The sequence below is a fragment of the Theobroma umbraticum genome, unplaced genomic scaffold (assembly GCF_002168275.2).
Source record: "Theobroma umbraticum cultivar Fairchild unplaced genomic scaffold, ASM216827v3 scaffold_228.0, whole genome shotgun sequence".
In the NCBI taxonomy this organism is placed as follows: domain Eukaryota; kingdom Viridiplantae; phylum Streptophyta; class Magnoliopsida; order Malvales; family Malvaceae; genus Theobroma; species Theobroma umbraticum.
The window spans coordinates 1,557,308-1,573,399 of NW_018397274.1; the positions used below are offsets into that span (position 1 = coordinate 1,557,308).

The following is a 16,092-nucleotide window of genomic DNA, read 5'->3' on the forward strand; positions in this document are numbered from 1 at the left end:
TACGACCCCAAGGATTTTGTCGAGAGACACTTCACTAAGGATAAGCTTCGTTTCAAGGACTCTTAATACTTTTTTTTTAATTGTATACAGAGCCTGTCTTTATTAATATTCTTTCAAATAAGTCCTTCAAAAAATTGCCAGAAAATTATGGAAATGGTAGGTTATAATTTAGTCAGGGTTTATTTGATTTTGTTTCAAAGATTTTCAGCTACTAAGATTGTGAATGAATCAAATTGTCATAAGGTTATAAATACAATTTTCAGTAATTTTAAGCCTTTTTATAAAAATTAAATATTTCTAAATTTTAAAAAATTCGATATTAATTATTCCCAATTTTTAAAGAATGACCATTATTGAAAATGATTATTCTTTAATGTAAATACCAATCATACTATTCTCCCGACCAAACAAGCCCATTATAGAAAAATTTTAAGATAACAATTTATTTAGAGGATAGGAAAAGAAAGTATTTTTAATATGATTAAATGTTAAATTGTAATTAATTTTTTTATGAGGAAGAACTAAATTAATATTTTGAGTACATAAAATATTCATTCAAAATTTTAATTACACAATAAAAAAATATCCCTTTTCTAGTTAATATGTACTCCGGAATTATTATATTAAACATTCAAATTTTTAATTATGGTTTTTCAATTTCATTTTTGTTAAAATTATTTTTCAATTTCATTTTTGTTAAAATTATTTTAAGTTAAATTTGACAAAATGTTTAAAGCCTACACTCATTACGCTTCTATTAAAAAGGATAGAATGTTTTAACTCTAATATTGGGTAATGATCTTAAAGCAAACAAGTGGATGTAGTGTATGAGATATGGACATTGAATACGATCTAATTAAAGAGCACAATATAAGACTATCGTTGTCAATAATTAAAAGGTACTATATTACAATTAATTAATTGTCTTTAGGCTTAGAAGTCAATATAATTTATTTAGTGTTTATATAACTTTGATGTTATCTATAAGTGATGCTGAATTTAAAGGTTATTCTATGATATATTAGGTTATGTACATACTAAATAAATTATATTAGACCCTTAATAAAGGATTCACCATTCTCTTTCGAAAAATATATTCAAGCGATTTTCATAAGATTGTTAAATATAAGAAATCCGACTAGTGTATTTTCTAAAAGTATTTTAGAATAACATTATTTATATTAATATTATATATTAATGTTTAAAAAATATATATTTTTCAAAGTTCAACAAGAATGAAAATCATGAATTGGATATGACAATAAAAATTATTTATCTATAAAACTCATAGGGAAAATGGTACGGTGAAAAACTGATTAATAATGATTGTAATAAATGAGACTTCATTGATAATTCTCTTATCTGTAAAGGTCAATTGTAATTTATTAATGGACATTATCGCAAGTAATTTGTAAATAAAATTTCTTAATTAATTTAAGAAAGTAAATGATAATATTAAATTAAATAAAATTTCAAGTAAAATATGAGTCATGAGACTTGAGCCCATAGTTATGAAGATCTTAACGAAGTTACACATATTTTTCTTTTAAGTTTTATATATAAATCTTTTTAGATTTGATTAGATCTAACAGATCCAAATCTATTAATATGTTTATAAAAATAGGAATTCCTATTTAGTTGGTTATCAAAATTAATTAATAACTTTTGAAAAGTAAATAATTTTTTTTAAAAAAAAGAAGAAATGTGAATCCATATAAAATCGGCATGATTCCCTTTAGAGGAGGTGATGCATTGAGGTTTTGAGGTTTTGAGGTACCTGTACCTTTGACCTATAATTTAATCCCTTGAAGACTTGTATCATTTTTGAATATATACATCTTGATCTGTAATTTTCTTATGATGAGTTTCTGATTTTTATATTATATATCAATTGTTGTTATTAAATTATAAATAAAAATTTCACATTTATTGTAAAAGAAACTAACACATACATCTTGTTAAACCCTCACACATGATCAATAATGGAGTTCCTTTTTCTTTTCCAAGAAAAACTTCATTAGAATTGTACAGTAATGTCTATTAAGGAATAAATGAGGGTGGGAAACCCTTTAGAATATGGTTAATAATGCAAATTTATGAGAAATTATATACATGCTAAACCATTTAGGATAATGCTCTGCATAAAAGGAGCAATTGAACTAAACCTCAACTACATAAGGTGGGTGGATTAAGACACAAGACACCAATTTTTTTATTTACAAAAAATCCTGTACCTTCACAATGTCTCCTACTCTTGCTTTTCTTCTACTTCATGAACTCTATTCAATGACTCTTCAAAAGCTTGCAATGCAACTTTGTAATGGTCTAAAGAAATTGCCCCTTCCTCCACAACTTGCAAGGCACTTCTATATAACTGATTAAACCATTGAATGCGATCAACAACATCAACATTATTGAAACCTTGATCTGGAACATATAAGCGCTTGTAATCCTTCTTCCATCGTGAGAGAATGTACTTGGGAGGGATCTCCTCCACACCATTGAAGTTAAGCACACACAATGCATGCCGACATAGATATCCACAGAAGTTAAAGCAACTGCAAATGCATCTAACCTCACTGGCCGTTCTATTATAAAGTACTTCGTAGTCCCTAATTTCCCTCCTATTTCCTTCATCCGACACTCGCTCCTTGACCAAGAATATTATGATAGGCCCATCAACATGTAACTGTGTTGTACTAAAACAAGAATACATCTCCTCCACCTCAAATTGGAACTTCTTGAATATTTCTCTGGTGTACAATTTGGAGAGTTGCAACTCAAATGAACATCTTGTTCTCAACGCGGGGCTGGAGTTTCTTGACTCAATATCAGCAAGAGTTTCTTCCTTGTGCTTCTTTTGCAATGCTAATTCATACTTATCAAGAAATTCTTTCACAGGAGTTTGTTTATGCACATATTTTTCAAAAAAAGGACTCACATTCTCGCCTGGCCTTGAAGAAGACATTCCAGCAAAAAATATATCCTTTAGGTAAACCGGAGCCCACCGAGCTCGATCTTCGTATAAAGATCGAAGCCACTCATGGTCAGTGATACCAAAACGCTGGACCATAAATCCCCATGCTGCTTCAAATTCAATCACTTTCAGAGTTTCATAAACTGCCTTAACAAATGTCTTTCTGATTGCATCATAATTACGCAATCCTCCCAATTTTTCCGGACCTTTTTTCATTATGTGTGACAAACTGAATCGATGGTTAGATTTTGGAAAGACCTCTGCAATCGCATTCTGCAAAGCCTTGCATCTGTCTGTAATAACGGTTTGAGGACACTGTCCTGACACGCATGTAAGCCATGCTTTGAACAACCAAGTATAAGACTCTGATGTCTCACCTGCAAGCAGGCCACAACCCATTAACACAGTTTGGCCATGATGATTTATTCCAACAAGTGCCACAAGGGGAGTCTCATATCTATTAGACAAGCATGTGTTGTCAATATAAATGACATCGCCAAAGTAGGCACAAGATGCCCTACAATGTGAATCAACCCAGAATACATTCCTCAAATGCCCTTCATCATTCAAATCCATTAAGTAAAAGAAGTTAGGATTGGTCAACTGCATACGGCAAAGGTAGTTATAAATGGCTTGTGAATCACCCTTTCTAAGATTGAGCTGATTTGGATGCTCGGAAAAATTCCTAACTTCCCTTGCATTGCTATTTGGATTCCCATTACCCCCAGCATCTATTACTAATGCCCGATACAACTTGATTGTTCGCACTTCAGCATCAGAACTCGACTGCAACTTCCTTTTCGTTCCAGAGCCCATCTTCTTAATAGATTTATAAATCTTGGCACCTAGTAAGTGATTATGTTCAAGCGTTACCTCAAGCACCCGCCATCTTTTCGAATCCATAACTCTCATCCTTATCATAGCAGGACAACCAGTTCTAGTTTCCTTTCGAAGACGGTTAACATCTTTGACTCTTTTAAAACCCTGGCTACTACAACAAAGTACAGCACCATACTTCTCCCTACTGTTCCGCTTAAACCAAGAATTCTTAACCCTGACACAAAAACCAGCTTCTTTTGCATAGCAATTATAATAATTATATGCATCATCATAAGATTCAAACTCCATTCCAACAGCTGGAGCAACAAATTCTTTCTTTCCTTCAGGTAAACCATTTTGACCATCTAATTCAATTGGTCCACTATCTCTTTCTTTTAGAGCCTCACCGTTGCATTTCCCTTCGGGCAATTGGTCATTACTAAGAGAAGCTTCTTCTTCTTCCATCTATTATGCATATTAAGACAAAAACAAACAAAGCTCACATTTCGAACATGGTATCTAAGAAGCCTCCAAAATTATAGGGAAGACGGAAAGAAGGGCAAAATGGAGAAAATAAAAAGAACCCACACCAAAATTTAGTTCATTAAGTAAATTACGGACACTATTATCGCTTAACAGAAACCATAGGTCAAAAATTGAGCATGCCAATCGAATTAAAAAGAGAGTAAAAGGAAAAAAAAGCAAAGAGGCAACGTACAGCTAACCTGGGTGCTGCGAGAACGTCGTCGTTCTGGTCTTCTGTTGCTGATCTGAGCCTCAAATTGGAGAAGAAGGGGAAGGGGAGTAACACAGGAAATGGTGGATTTGAAACGAGAAGAAAGACGAGCAAGTGGTCTGGTCGGTCAAGTTCGGAAAAGAGAAAGGGCACTTTGGGTAACCACAAAAAAGGGTAAGTTAGTTGGGTTGGGGTATAATAGATTTTTATAAGCTCATCGGCCTATTTGAAGTACTGAGAGCCCATATATGAAGGACAGAACATTTTCTAAATTAAATTTATTCATTTTAAAAGAGCTTTTGGTGTCTGTTACTAGGTATATTTTATTCAGAGATAATACAAAAATACCTTATGACACTAAATAACAACATATATAATTTACGACACTAATTTTATCTGTACGTGATGTTAACGTAAAAAGTTAAAAGTAAAAATATTACATGACCATATTTATATAATATATCATTATCCGATGACATAAAATGACATCAATACCATGCAAAATGAAATGACAAATGAGAAATGACGTTTAAAATAACAACAGTTAGTTAATTATCAAGCATAACAACCTATTTCACGTTTATCTCAAAATCAAAACCAAAACCAGATAAAAAGGTTTCAGCATTTCACTTTAATTATCAAGGTGTAAAGGTGAAGGATTGGGGAAGAGACATAGCTTGATGTATACCTAAGAAGTTTGGCTGTGTACAAACAGGCAAAGAGATTAAGAGATGCTACAAAGAATTATGTATGTAACTATTGATTGATAACTATACATGCTTGTCTGCTACAAGTCGAACTTTATTCAGAGATTCTTTAAATGCTTGCCATGCAACCATATAATGATCTTGGGATCTCATCCCTTCTTCAACAACTTGCATTGAGCGTCTGTACAAATGATCAAACCACTGAACTGGGTTGGTAATATCAACATTATTGGATCCAAGATCTGGTATGTATAGCCGCTTAAAATCTTTCCTCCATCGCGACAAGATATACTGAAAAGGGATTTCCTCCAAACCATTGTAGTTGAGGACATACAAACCATGTCGACAAAGGTACCCATTGAAGTTAAAGCAACTGCATATGCAACGGATTTCCATTCCAGCTTTATCGTACATGACCTCAAAGTTTCTCATATCCCTCTGATCTCCTTCACCCTCACGTTCTTTAATCATGTATGTTATGACTGGTCCATTAGCATTAACTTGTGTTATGCTAAAACACGAAGTCAACATCACGACCTCATCTTGGAACCTCCTGAATATTGAATTAGTATACAACTTTGAAAGCTGTATTTCATAATAGCATCTTGTTTTCAACATGGGATCTGAATCTCCTGATTCAAGATCATCAAGTGCTTCTCTTTTATGCTTCTTTTGCAAAATTAATTCATACATGTCAAAAAATTCTTCCAAAGAGGTTTGCTTATGCACATAACCATCAAAAAATGAACTCATGGACTCACCACTCTGGAAACTGCACATTCCAGCAAAAAATGTATCTTTAAGGTAAACCGGAGCCCAACGCTCTCTTTCCTCATACAGACTACGGAGCCATGCATGGTCAACAATTCCAAACCGCCGAATCATATCATCCCAACCCATTTCAAATTCATCCACCTTTAGAGAGTCATAGACTATCCTACTCAATATCATTTGGAAGACACCAGATTCCTGCAACTCTCCCAAATTCTCAAGAATGCTTTGCATGATGTGTGACAAATGCAGTCGATGGTGAGCCCTGGGAAACACCTCTGAAATTGCACCTTGCATGGCCCTGCACTGGTCTGTGATTATTGTTTGTGGAGGGCGACCAGACATACAAGTAAGCCATGCCCTAAATAGCCAAACATATGTTTCAAATGTGTCATCAGCAAGCAAACCACAGCCCAACAAGATAGACTGGCCATGATGATTTACTCCAACAAATGCCACAAGAGGAATCTCATATTTGTTTGACAAGCAAGTTGTATCAATTTTGACCACATCACCAAAGTAACCATATGCAGCCCTAGACCTAGAATCTATCCAAAACACATTCCTTAGATACCCTTCATCATTGAGATCCATCAAGTAAACAAAATTAGGATTAGCAAGCTGAATGCGGCTAAAATAATTATATATTATTTGGGAATCTCCTTTCTTAAGCTTCAAGCGCTTAGAACGATCAACATTATCACTAATTTCGCCTTCAAGCGAGTTCGAGCTTCCATAACCCACTGGATCAACCACAGGTGTACGGTATAACTTGATTGTCCGCACTTCTACATCCACAGCTGGCTCCACCTTCCTTTTGGCCACAGCATCCATCTTCTTGTGTGACTTACAATTTTGTGCTCTTTCATGGTCGAAAAGGTGATTGTGTTCCAGTTTGACTTCATCCACTCTCCATCTATTAGATTCCACTAACCTCAACCTTATCATTGCAAGACAGCCAGTTCTTGTTTCCTTCCTACGACTGTTAGCTTCTTTGATTGTTTTGAAGCCCTCACAGTTACAACAGAGCACAGCTCCACGCTTCTCTTTGCTGTTACGCTTTGTCCACGAAGATTTCACCCTGATTGCAAATCCTAATTCCTTAGCATAGCAGTTATAATAATTATAAGCATCATCATACGATTCAAATTCCATCCCTACAACTGGTGGTGGATAATCCTTTCCTTGAGATATGCCATTTTCAACAGCAACTGCAGTTGTATCATCCCCATCATTTTCATGATTGTCTTCAATCTCAAGCATTTGGTCACAGTCCTGAAGGCCATTGCTTTCAATGTCAAGGCCATTTCCTTCTATCTCAAGGCCATTGCTCTCAATATCAATGTCATTCCCTTCAATTTCAAGATCATTTCCTTCCATTTCAAGCTCATGGCCATCATCCTCAAACAGCTGCTCACTATTTTGAGAACCTTCTTCAATCTGAAATGAAAAATCCACCCATTAATATCATCGGATGACTGCAACTTAGAGAACATACAAGCAGGATACATGAACCAGCAACTTGCAGACAAAGATAATGCATAATCCCAGCAATTTCAACTCTTTCCTACATATTTCCTCTAGGATTTTAACTTTAAGAACTGTTACAACTAAAAATTAGGAAAGCAAACAAACAAATACACAATAAAACACTTACTTTTTCGTAGTTACCCCTGTTACCGTTTTTAGCATAAAACATGTTCTAAGAGTAAAGAGCAGTCCTTATCAATATTACTGCTTAAAAAACATAAAAATTTGATATTAATTGCCCTTCTCTGATTCCTAATCATTTGCAAAGAAAACCGGTCCATAAGGTCCAAGTGCATAAGAAATGATTCCGGTGATGTACAGTCTGTTTCAAAACAAAAGTTGTTATCAATACTTTCTCTCATCAGGTAAGGCACCAGGCATTCCCTTCCTATAATGATGGATTCAACCCTTGACCCCTAACAGTTAGTAACAATTCTTCAAACTCTCCCTCCATTCACATCTTTTAACAATCTTGTAGTTAATAATTAAAAATGGAACATTTAATGGTGCTCTAAAAGCAAACATAGTATGAGCATTTCCAAATAAACTGGAGGGAGGCCGAATTCCTCCATGAAACTTAGTAAAACACGCTCATTTCATGTTAATTAAAAGAACAGCAAAATGAAAAATTCAATTGAGTTTCCGTGCTAAAATTCAGGAGCTAAAACCCTAGAAATGCAGGGGAGGGAGGAATTATAACCTCACAGGGGGAAACATGGGAATCGGAAACGACAAAGGAGGAATTGGAGGGGAGATCGAGAGGGGGAACGTACCGTGATGTCGAGGTCGGGAGAGGGAGACAAGGCCTGGTGGTCGCTGGGAGAGAACGTGCTATCGTCGGCCATGGTTAGAGTGAGGGTGAGGAGCCTTGCGTCAAAGTATGAGAGGTTAGTTTTACCCTAGCCTCGAACTCCACTTTGGGTTATTTTGCGGGGTTCGGTCCTTTGCTTTTGCTGAATTTACCTACCGAGTTGATGCAGACGCAGTAATAGTCATGAGTGTTTCATTTGTGGAGTTCTCTTTTGGTAAATATTGGTAAGTTCAGGGGCTTATTGTGATTTTGAAGTGAATCCTTCTGGTGGAGCTAGGAATTCCGTGGTTCTGTCGTGGATGTGTTAGATTCACGTGATTACGTTATTGTGTTAACACGAATTTGTGACATTCTATTTAATTTAATTATATAAAGTTATTATTACAAGAAAAAAAGATAATTTATATTTAAATTTATTTCTATTTTAATATTTTTAATAAAAAATTTTAAAATTGAATAAATTTTGATATTACTTATTACAAATTTATATTTTTAATTCAAATTATATATTTATTAAATAAAAAAATGTCAAAATATCATATTTATTATAATATGAGATCTATAATAATTATATTATTACATCGAATATCACAAGTTCATATTTTTAATTTAATTATAAATTTTTTATTTTTATTTTTCTGGTCCTTAATTTATTGAAAAAAATTAAAGAGAGTAGAATGGTGGTGGACGTTTAGTTAGTTAGAAGCAGTGGCAACGAAGCGAAGAAAATGGCGGGGACTCTTCTGCTCTCTCCTCAGCCTCTCACCCTTCCAAAATTCTCAGTCTCCGCCAAGAAACCATTGATCAACGGCCAAAGAGCCACCAAATTGGTCACCAGAGCTAGTGCTACAGAGAAGAACGATGACAAAAGCAAAGACGACAAAGGCTTCATTCCCTTCGGGTTCGTCACCGATAACCCTTCCAGCCGCAGCGCCATTCAACTCCCCGAAACTCCTGCTGAGGACGGCAATGTCGGCCAAATGCTTTATGTAAGTAAAATTACAGTGAAGAAATGAATGAAATCTCATTCACAGATCGAACTTTTGTTTTTGTTAATTTCTTTACCCAAATGCCAGAGGATTGAAGACAAGGGAAAGGAGTATGGGTCGTACATCAAATCTGGAAAGTTTAGATGGTTTGTGAGAGAAACTGGTAAAAGTTTTCACTAAATTGAATACATATCCCTTGGATTGCTCATTGTTTCAAAGTAATCTTGTTGATTCGTTTTGGTCCCCTGTAGGGTCCCCTCAAAGCCGACGTGGAACAGTTGTCTTCCTTCATGGAGCTCCAACACAGTCCTATAGCTATCGGGTTGTAATGTCACAGGTTGTCTTAACTCACTGTAATGTCGTTTTTTTTCCCATTAATTTGGTTGTTGTCTTAAAGTTCCTTTCATAATCAAGAATTTGAGAATATCTGAAATTTAGGGTGTAGGACATATATCATCTACATAGAGGAAAATTAATAGCCCTTGGTATAGTTGATTACTTGTATTCCTCATTGACTGCCTCTTTGTCACAAACGAGAAGGGTATATTAGTTTATCCAGGTAGCTATCTTCCTGTGTTTGTTTAAATGATTGAAAGCAGCAACTTTACATAAGACCATTGTTATGATTTAGACCTTAATGCAAACCAAACCATAGTTGCAGCGGAATACAATCAAACTTAACCAATTTATAATAATTTTTATACTAATTATACTAATTTTAGGCAAACTTTAAATCTTAGTATCAAGCTTAAAAATAAGAGACACCAAATATGCTTAAGAATCAAGACATAAAACCCGACAATAATTTTGAACAAAGACAAACAGTGACCCTGCCTAATTCAGCTTTCTGTTTTCTTTTGTATAGATGTCAGATGCTGGTTTCCACTGCTTTGCACCTGATTGGATAGGATTTGGTTTCAGTGACAAACCACAGCCTGGATATGGCTTTGATTACACAGGTTTTTGGACATATAAAGTATTAAGTTAAAACTAGTTACTATATTAGAATACTTTTCTTGATTTGTGAGATCATTTTCTGAAATGATAAATATTTAATGTTACAGAGAAGGAGTTTCATGAGGAACTTGATAAGTTACTGGATGTCGTGGGAGTCGAGTCTCCGTTCTTTCTAGTGGTTCAGGTTTGAAAATATTTGCAGAAGACATGCTATACAGTGCTGTTAGCCTGTTAGAATAAATCTGTATGTAGCAATCTGCGAAACTGGTGTCAACATGCTTGCAATCTGCAATGAAACATCTTTCTACTTGTCATGTAAAATGTTCTTCTAGTGTTTCACAAAACAATACCTAGATCTATGTTTCTGGGACTTATAGTATATCTAATATGCTTCTTGTACTTCCTTGAAGGGGTTTCTTGTAAGTTCATATGGATTGACATGGGCATTGAAAAATCCCAGCAAGATTTCCAAACTAGCAATTCTGAATACTCCATTAACAGTCTCATCTCCTATTCCTGGACTATTCCAAAAACTAAGGTTTGGATCTCATTGTACAGATAATGACTGCTTACGATTCATTGTATTAATTACTCGCATCATTCAGATAGTACTGAAATTGATATATTTTCATCTGTCTACAATGCCATGGCTAATGTATGTTGAGAGTCATAATCTTTCATGAAACACATATGATTGCTTATTTTTACAGTTAATTGAAGGAAAAAAAGTGCCAATTCTTGATTGCACATCTGGCCAAAAAGTCTAGTAGATCAGGATTTAAATAGTTGCTCTTATGTAAATGGTGAACACCAATAAAAATGGTTTTTTTGAATTAAAAGAAGCATGGAAACAGTCTTTATCTTTTTCCATGATGAATAAGATATTTCTCAGACAATTCTGAGGTGGATGAAGTTGGTGACAGTTCTTGCATAAAACAAATTAAATTTAGTTACTGCTATGGTACTTATTTGTACTTACTGGTTATTACTTAGAGATATCAGATTAACATCAGTTCTTCATATTGCCTATGATTGTGTGTTGTACTGGATATAATGCAATATTTATCGTGTGATCTTTTTCTTTTCTGAAATTGGTATGTTATCCAGGATAGGTTTATTACTGTGTTCAATTTAAGTCTGTCTTTCCTCTTTTTGTACTCTTGACATGTAAAAATTTCTTTGCTTTTCCCATATTCCTTGTTACTTCTGTGAATAAGACATTGAAATTGCTCTTTTGTGGCTTATGCAACATCATATTTAATTTTAAATGCTTTTATTCTTTTTGGTCAGTCATATTCTATCTGATTCAGTTAATCTAAATATAAAACCGTTACCTCAAGTTAAAAATGAGGAAGAGGTAGTCCATTTATCTTATGAAGCAAACAAGTTCACATGTTTGTCTTGTAACTTATTTTTGGTCGGTTGCTTCTATCTGTTCAAATTTCCTTTCCTCCATAATTTTTAACATTGTTGATGACATTGCAGTTCTTTTCTTTTCTTTTTTTTTTTAAAAAAGCTCTAGTTATATTCCATTGTATTCTTTATTTATGTTTGTCATTTTCATTTCCCCATTCTTTGTTTCTCACAGAATCCCTCTTTTTGGAGAATTTACTTCTCAGAATGCTGTCATGGCAGAGCGCTTTATTGAAGCAGGTAGCCCGTATGTATCCAAAGTAATATCTGGTATTTTGAGAATATTAATTCTTTAGATCAGAGCTTTAAATTTCCAGTAAAATGATCCTATACTTGCATACTTCAAGTAATAATATTGTAAATGATTATCTTAGTAAGCAAGAATAGTCTAGATATTTACCTTCATAGCAGCTAAACTCTCCATTGGTTACATTACTTATATCATGAATATGACTCACTTGTGCATAGTGCTCCCTATGATAATCAAGATTCGATAAACCATCAAAGATTAGTGAAAAAGCGTTTGATAATAACATTTGGATCATTAAAAAGTGAGGAAACATTTTATATTTATAAGTAGTTTTATTTTCACATATAAGTGCTACAGTTCACCATAAGATAAGTGAGATAACCTAAAGTGTGATGGAACATTTGTTTACTCTATTTATGAAAACTTAAAACAGAGGGAAAAGAGTAAATTGTTTTACGAAATCATAGTCGATATCTTTATGATGACACTGTTTTTGTGAGTTTCATAGAATTCTATTCATAGAACAAAAGACATGTCACTGAGCACAAGTTCTTGTCATAATGCATTGTGGATGCATAAGCTTGCTTATTAAAATGGTATTCTTCTAAGCATTGCTTGTTTCAGAGAGCTAAAGGAATTTCTGCAAAAATGTCTTTGGATATGAGAAAATATAATGCTGCAAATCTTGAGAACCACACAGCTATCAATTAAGTTATCAGAGAAACATAATTTTTTCTTCACTTAACAGTGGAAAGTTTGCATAATAACAACTTCCAAAGGAATTCACAATGAAGCACTGCACTGAAACCTTAAAGCTATAATTGGTGCTGATTATGAGTTAGTAGGTTTAACATTTATTTGCTGCTTAATGCCAGCTTCTTGTGGTATTGGAATTCATCAATAAATATGACCTTTCCCAATTAATCTTGATTTTTCCCCTTACCCAGATATTCCAGGCCTTCCTCTTCTTACTTCATGCTGACTTAACTTGAACAAAGTTACTCTTTGTCACTGGTAGAAACATGGTTCATTTTAACATGATTTAACAACCCAGGTTCATTTTGATCATCTTCTCCCACTTGCAGCCACTTCAATTTGTTCTCTTGATTATTTCCACAGCATGTAACGAGATTCAGATATGTGTATATATTATCTTGCAGCAGAACTTGGGTTATTACATTTTTATTGACAAAATAGCAAATGACTTTGACAGTTATGTGCTGAAGATGGAAAAGGCTGATGTGTATCGTCTTCCATATTTGTCAAGCAGTGGACCTGGTTTTGGTTCGTATATCATCCTTATATTATGGACCTGTAGACATTTATGAAATATTTCTGGTAGGTAGTACGAGTATCCATTTCATATAGATAACTAAGCTTATGGGGAAAGTGAGTGGCCATTCTTTTCTCTCTAAATTATCTACCTTATTATCACTTTAAGGAGGCAATATTTTCAATGCAATTGATTTTGATCAAAGCATAAGATAAATAGATATACTTATAGGGAGTCGTCTGTTAAAGGATTCACAGTCTTTGTCACTCTTAAAACACGTTTCAAACTGATTTCCAACTTAGGGTATGAGCGCTTTTTCATGAGATTTCTTTAATAGTAGAAAGTTGGTCATATTTAAAAGACATTCCACTAATGCAAATAATGGGATATGGCTGCCGCTTGTATGATTTTAACAATGAATATGACTGGAACTTAGCTCCTTGTAGCTTTAAAAGTTTCGATACCTATTATGGTGTTTCAGCACTACTCGAAGCTGCAAGAAAGATTAATTTTAGAGACATCTCAAGTCAAATAGCTGATGGGTTTGCATCTGGAAGGTATATCACTTTCCTGGATTGGCTTCAGCATTTGCTTATTCCTGATTCATGTTCATAACGCAGAAACTGATAATATTTTGTTACAATTTGAGCCGTGTCTGGTTTTTCTTTGCTAATATGGCTGCTGGATCATATGAAATATCAGTTCCAGGATAGTCCAGGATTAATTGAATGGTCCAGGATAGTCTGTAGCATCTTTCTCCGTGTTCCTGTATCTTCCATCCGCTACTTTCTGATATAGGATGCTGCATCTGTCATATAAAGTCTTAAGCAGGAAATGCTGTCTTACATTTTTCTTATTAAATGTTGTGAAACCCATAATAAAAATTTTCATTTAAGAGAGAATAAATGAACCCTTGATCTTGGAAGGTTATTTTTTCTTTTGTGAATTCTAGGGGTGTGAGACATTGCAGGATATCTGTTTTCTGCAGACAAGTATGCAATTAGCTGTATCATAACTTTGCACTTAACTATAACCCAACAGATTGCCTTCCTACAACCTAAAACATACTCATATCCTTTTAGTTAGGAAGAACTATTGTTTATAAATGAGTAGCAGTTCTTGTTGTTACTCAGAGTTGAAATAACATAAAATTGGTATTGCATTCTGATCCCACTTCTTATTCAGTCTTCCTGTTACTATATTCACTATCCTTCAATGCTCACATATTGATAACTTCAGATGGGATAAACCAATTCTGATTGCTTGGGGAATAGCAGACAAATATCTGCCTCAATCTATAGCAGAAGAGTTTCAGAAAGGGAACCCCAATTCAGTTGAGCTTAAGCTAATAGAAGGAGCTGGTCATATGCCACAGGAGGACTGGTACTCCCTTCATTACATTAACCATGTTTCAGCGTATTTTTGTACTGCATTTTTATTCATTTTTCTGATGCTATAAAGACCTTGATATTGATCAAATTAACAGGCCTGAGAAAGTTGTTGATGCTCTGAGAAGATTCCTCTAATTCCTGACTGAATCAATCGAATATCAGTAGTGGCCACATGCATGCAAGTGTTTATATGCAATTCCAGAATTACTTTGTTTGATGGTAAGATGCAATGCCTAAGCCTAATTGTCTTGCAAACCTTTTTTTGAAAAGTTCAGCTTGATGCAACCTTTCATTTGTAAAATTCCACACGGTAGAGATTTTATTTTACTTTCTCAAGTCTATTGTTGCCAACAATGTAAAGTTGGGAGCAGTTTTTTTTTTTTCTTTACCCTTGTTAGTTAGAGCAATTTATCATTTTTAACATAATACCTTAAAAAAACTCTTAAACTATTTTTAAAAATTCAAATAAATTATTATTTTTTTATTACATTCAATTAATCATTAATATATTTATTTTAAACCAAATAAACCGTAATGATTGATTAATTTTTATTAATCAAAACATTACTTATCATTATAACATACAACGCTAATATGATATGTTGACATGTTATAATAAATTATTACTTAACATGCCAATGTGATGGATGACACAACAATATAATATTTTTCACTTTTCATATCAATACTGCATGAATATAAAATGATAAATAATATTTTAATTAATGACAATTAATCAATCATTAATTATAAAAACATATAAAAACTTAATTAAATGTAATACAAGATAAAAACCTCATTTGCATTGTTTTGAATAATTTATAATTTTTTCAAACATTATACCATACTTTTTCTTTCCTGATGTCCTTAGATCAAAATATGTGATCAAAATGAGCAGCAATTAAGCTAAGCATAGGATTTTACTGCTTTAGAAACCTTAATACAACCAGAGAATGAAATCCCATTCTTCAAAGTATCAAGCAACAATAAGATTAGGCAGCTATTGACAGAGCGGCAGCAAACAGATTCGGAATTGACCTACTGTTGTTACAAGAACAGGGCTGAGCCATAAATACCTCTTACAAAGTGCACAAAACGCCAGCCCTTTCATTCTTCCGAAACTTGGGTAAGGGTTTGCCACAGCTATATGTGATGTCTTCTCAGCTACCTACTTTGCTGTCTTCTTTGGTTTTTTACCACTTTGATTGCTAACTACTTGCTTGGATGCATTGGAAGTCTTTGCTCGTTTGTAATTATTAGTTTTAGCCTTTCTAGGTTTCTTTTTTGCATCTTCGTCATCATTATCATCATCGTCGCTGCTACCATCTTCATTACCACCACTGTCATCATCACTCTCTTCGGATTTTCTCTTCGTTGGAGGCTTTTTACCACGACCTCTAGGGTTTCCCCTCTTTTTCGATTTGGCACCTTTAGTAGTTTCCTCTTCCTCACTTGTAGGTTTGTCACC

The 16,092-nt window shown here is 34.0% G+C and overlaps 3 protein-coding genes across 4 annotated transcripts; 1 reads left to right on the forward strand and 2 right to left on the reverse strand.

Moving 5' to 3' along the window:
- Positions 1–1,990: 1,990 nt before the first annotated feature.
- LOC110427129 (protein FAR1-RELATED SEQUENCE 6) lies at positions 1,991–4,871 on the reverse strand. 2 transcript variants are annotated; one of them, XM_021442552.2, is made up of 2 exons: positions 4,522–4,871; positions 1,991–4,261 (listed from the first exon to the last, which is right to left on the reverse strand). In XM_021442552.2, exon 2 carries the CDS (start codon positions 4,259–4,261, stop codon positions 2,249–2,251), a length of 2,013 nt encoding a protein of 670 aa, XP_021298227.1. In that variant the 5' UTR covers positions 4,522–4,871; the 3' UTR covers positions 1,991–2,248. The 2 variants fall into 2 exon arrangements, with proteins under 2 accessions (XP_021298227.1, XP_021298225.1); XM_021442550.2 differs by having other exon boundaries at positions 4,515–4,871.
- Positions 4,872–5,080: 209 nt separating this feature from the next.
- LOC110427128 (protein FAR1-RELATED SEQUENCE 8-like) lies at positions 5,081–8,489 on the reverse strand. Its single transcript, XM_021442549.1, has 2 exons — positions 8,314–8,489; positions 5,081–7,450 (listed from the first exon to the last, which is right to left on the reverse strand). Exons 1-2 carry the CDS (start codon positions 8,383–8,385, stop codon positions 5,303–5,305), a joined length of 2,220 nt encoding a protein of 739 aa, XP_021298224.1. The 5' UTR covers positions 8,386–8,489; the 3' UTR covers positions 5,081–5,302.
- Positions 8,490–9,041: 552 nt separating this feature from the next.
- Positions 9,042–15,012, forward strand: LOC110427161 (alpha/beta-Hydrolases superfamily protein). The gene is made up of 11 exons (XM_021442601.1): positions 9,042–9,340; positions 9,428–9,503; positions 9,592–9,677; positions 10,206–10,299; positions 10,405–10,481; positions 10,708–10,835; positions 11,886–11,957; positions 13,174–13,244; positions 13,715–13,790; positions 14,473–14,616; positions 14,720–15,012. The coding sequence occupies exons 1-11, from the start codon at positions 9,080–9,082 to the stop codon at positions 14,757–14,759; spliced, it is 1,125 nt and encodes a 374-aa protein (XP_021298276.1). The 5' UTR covers positions 9,042–9,079; the 3' UTR covers positions 14,760–15,012.
- Positions 15,013–16,092: the final 1,080 nt, after the last annotated feature.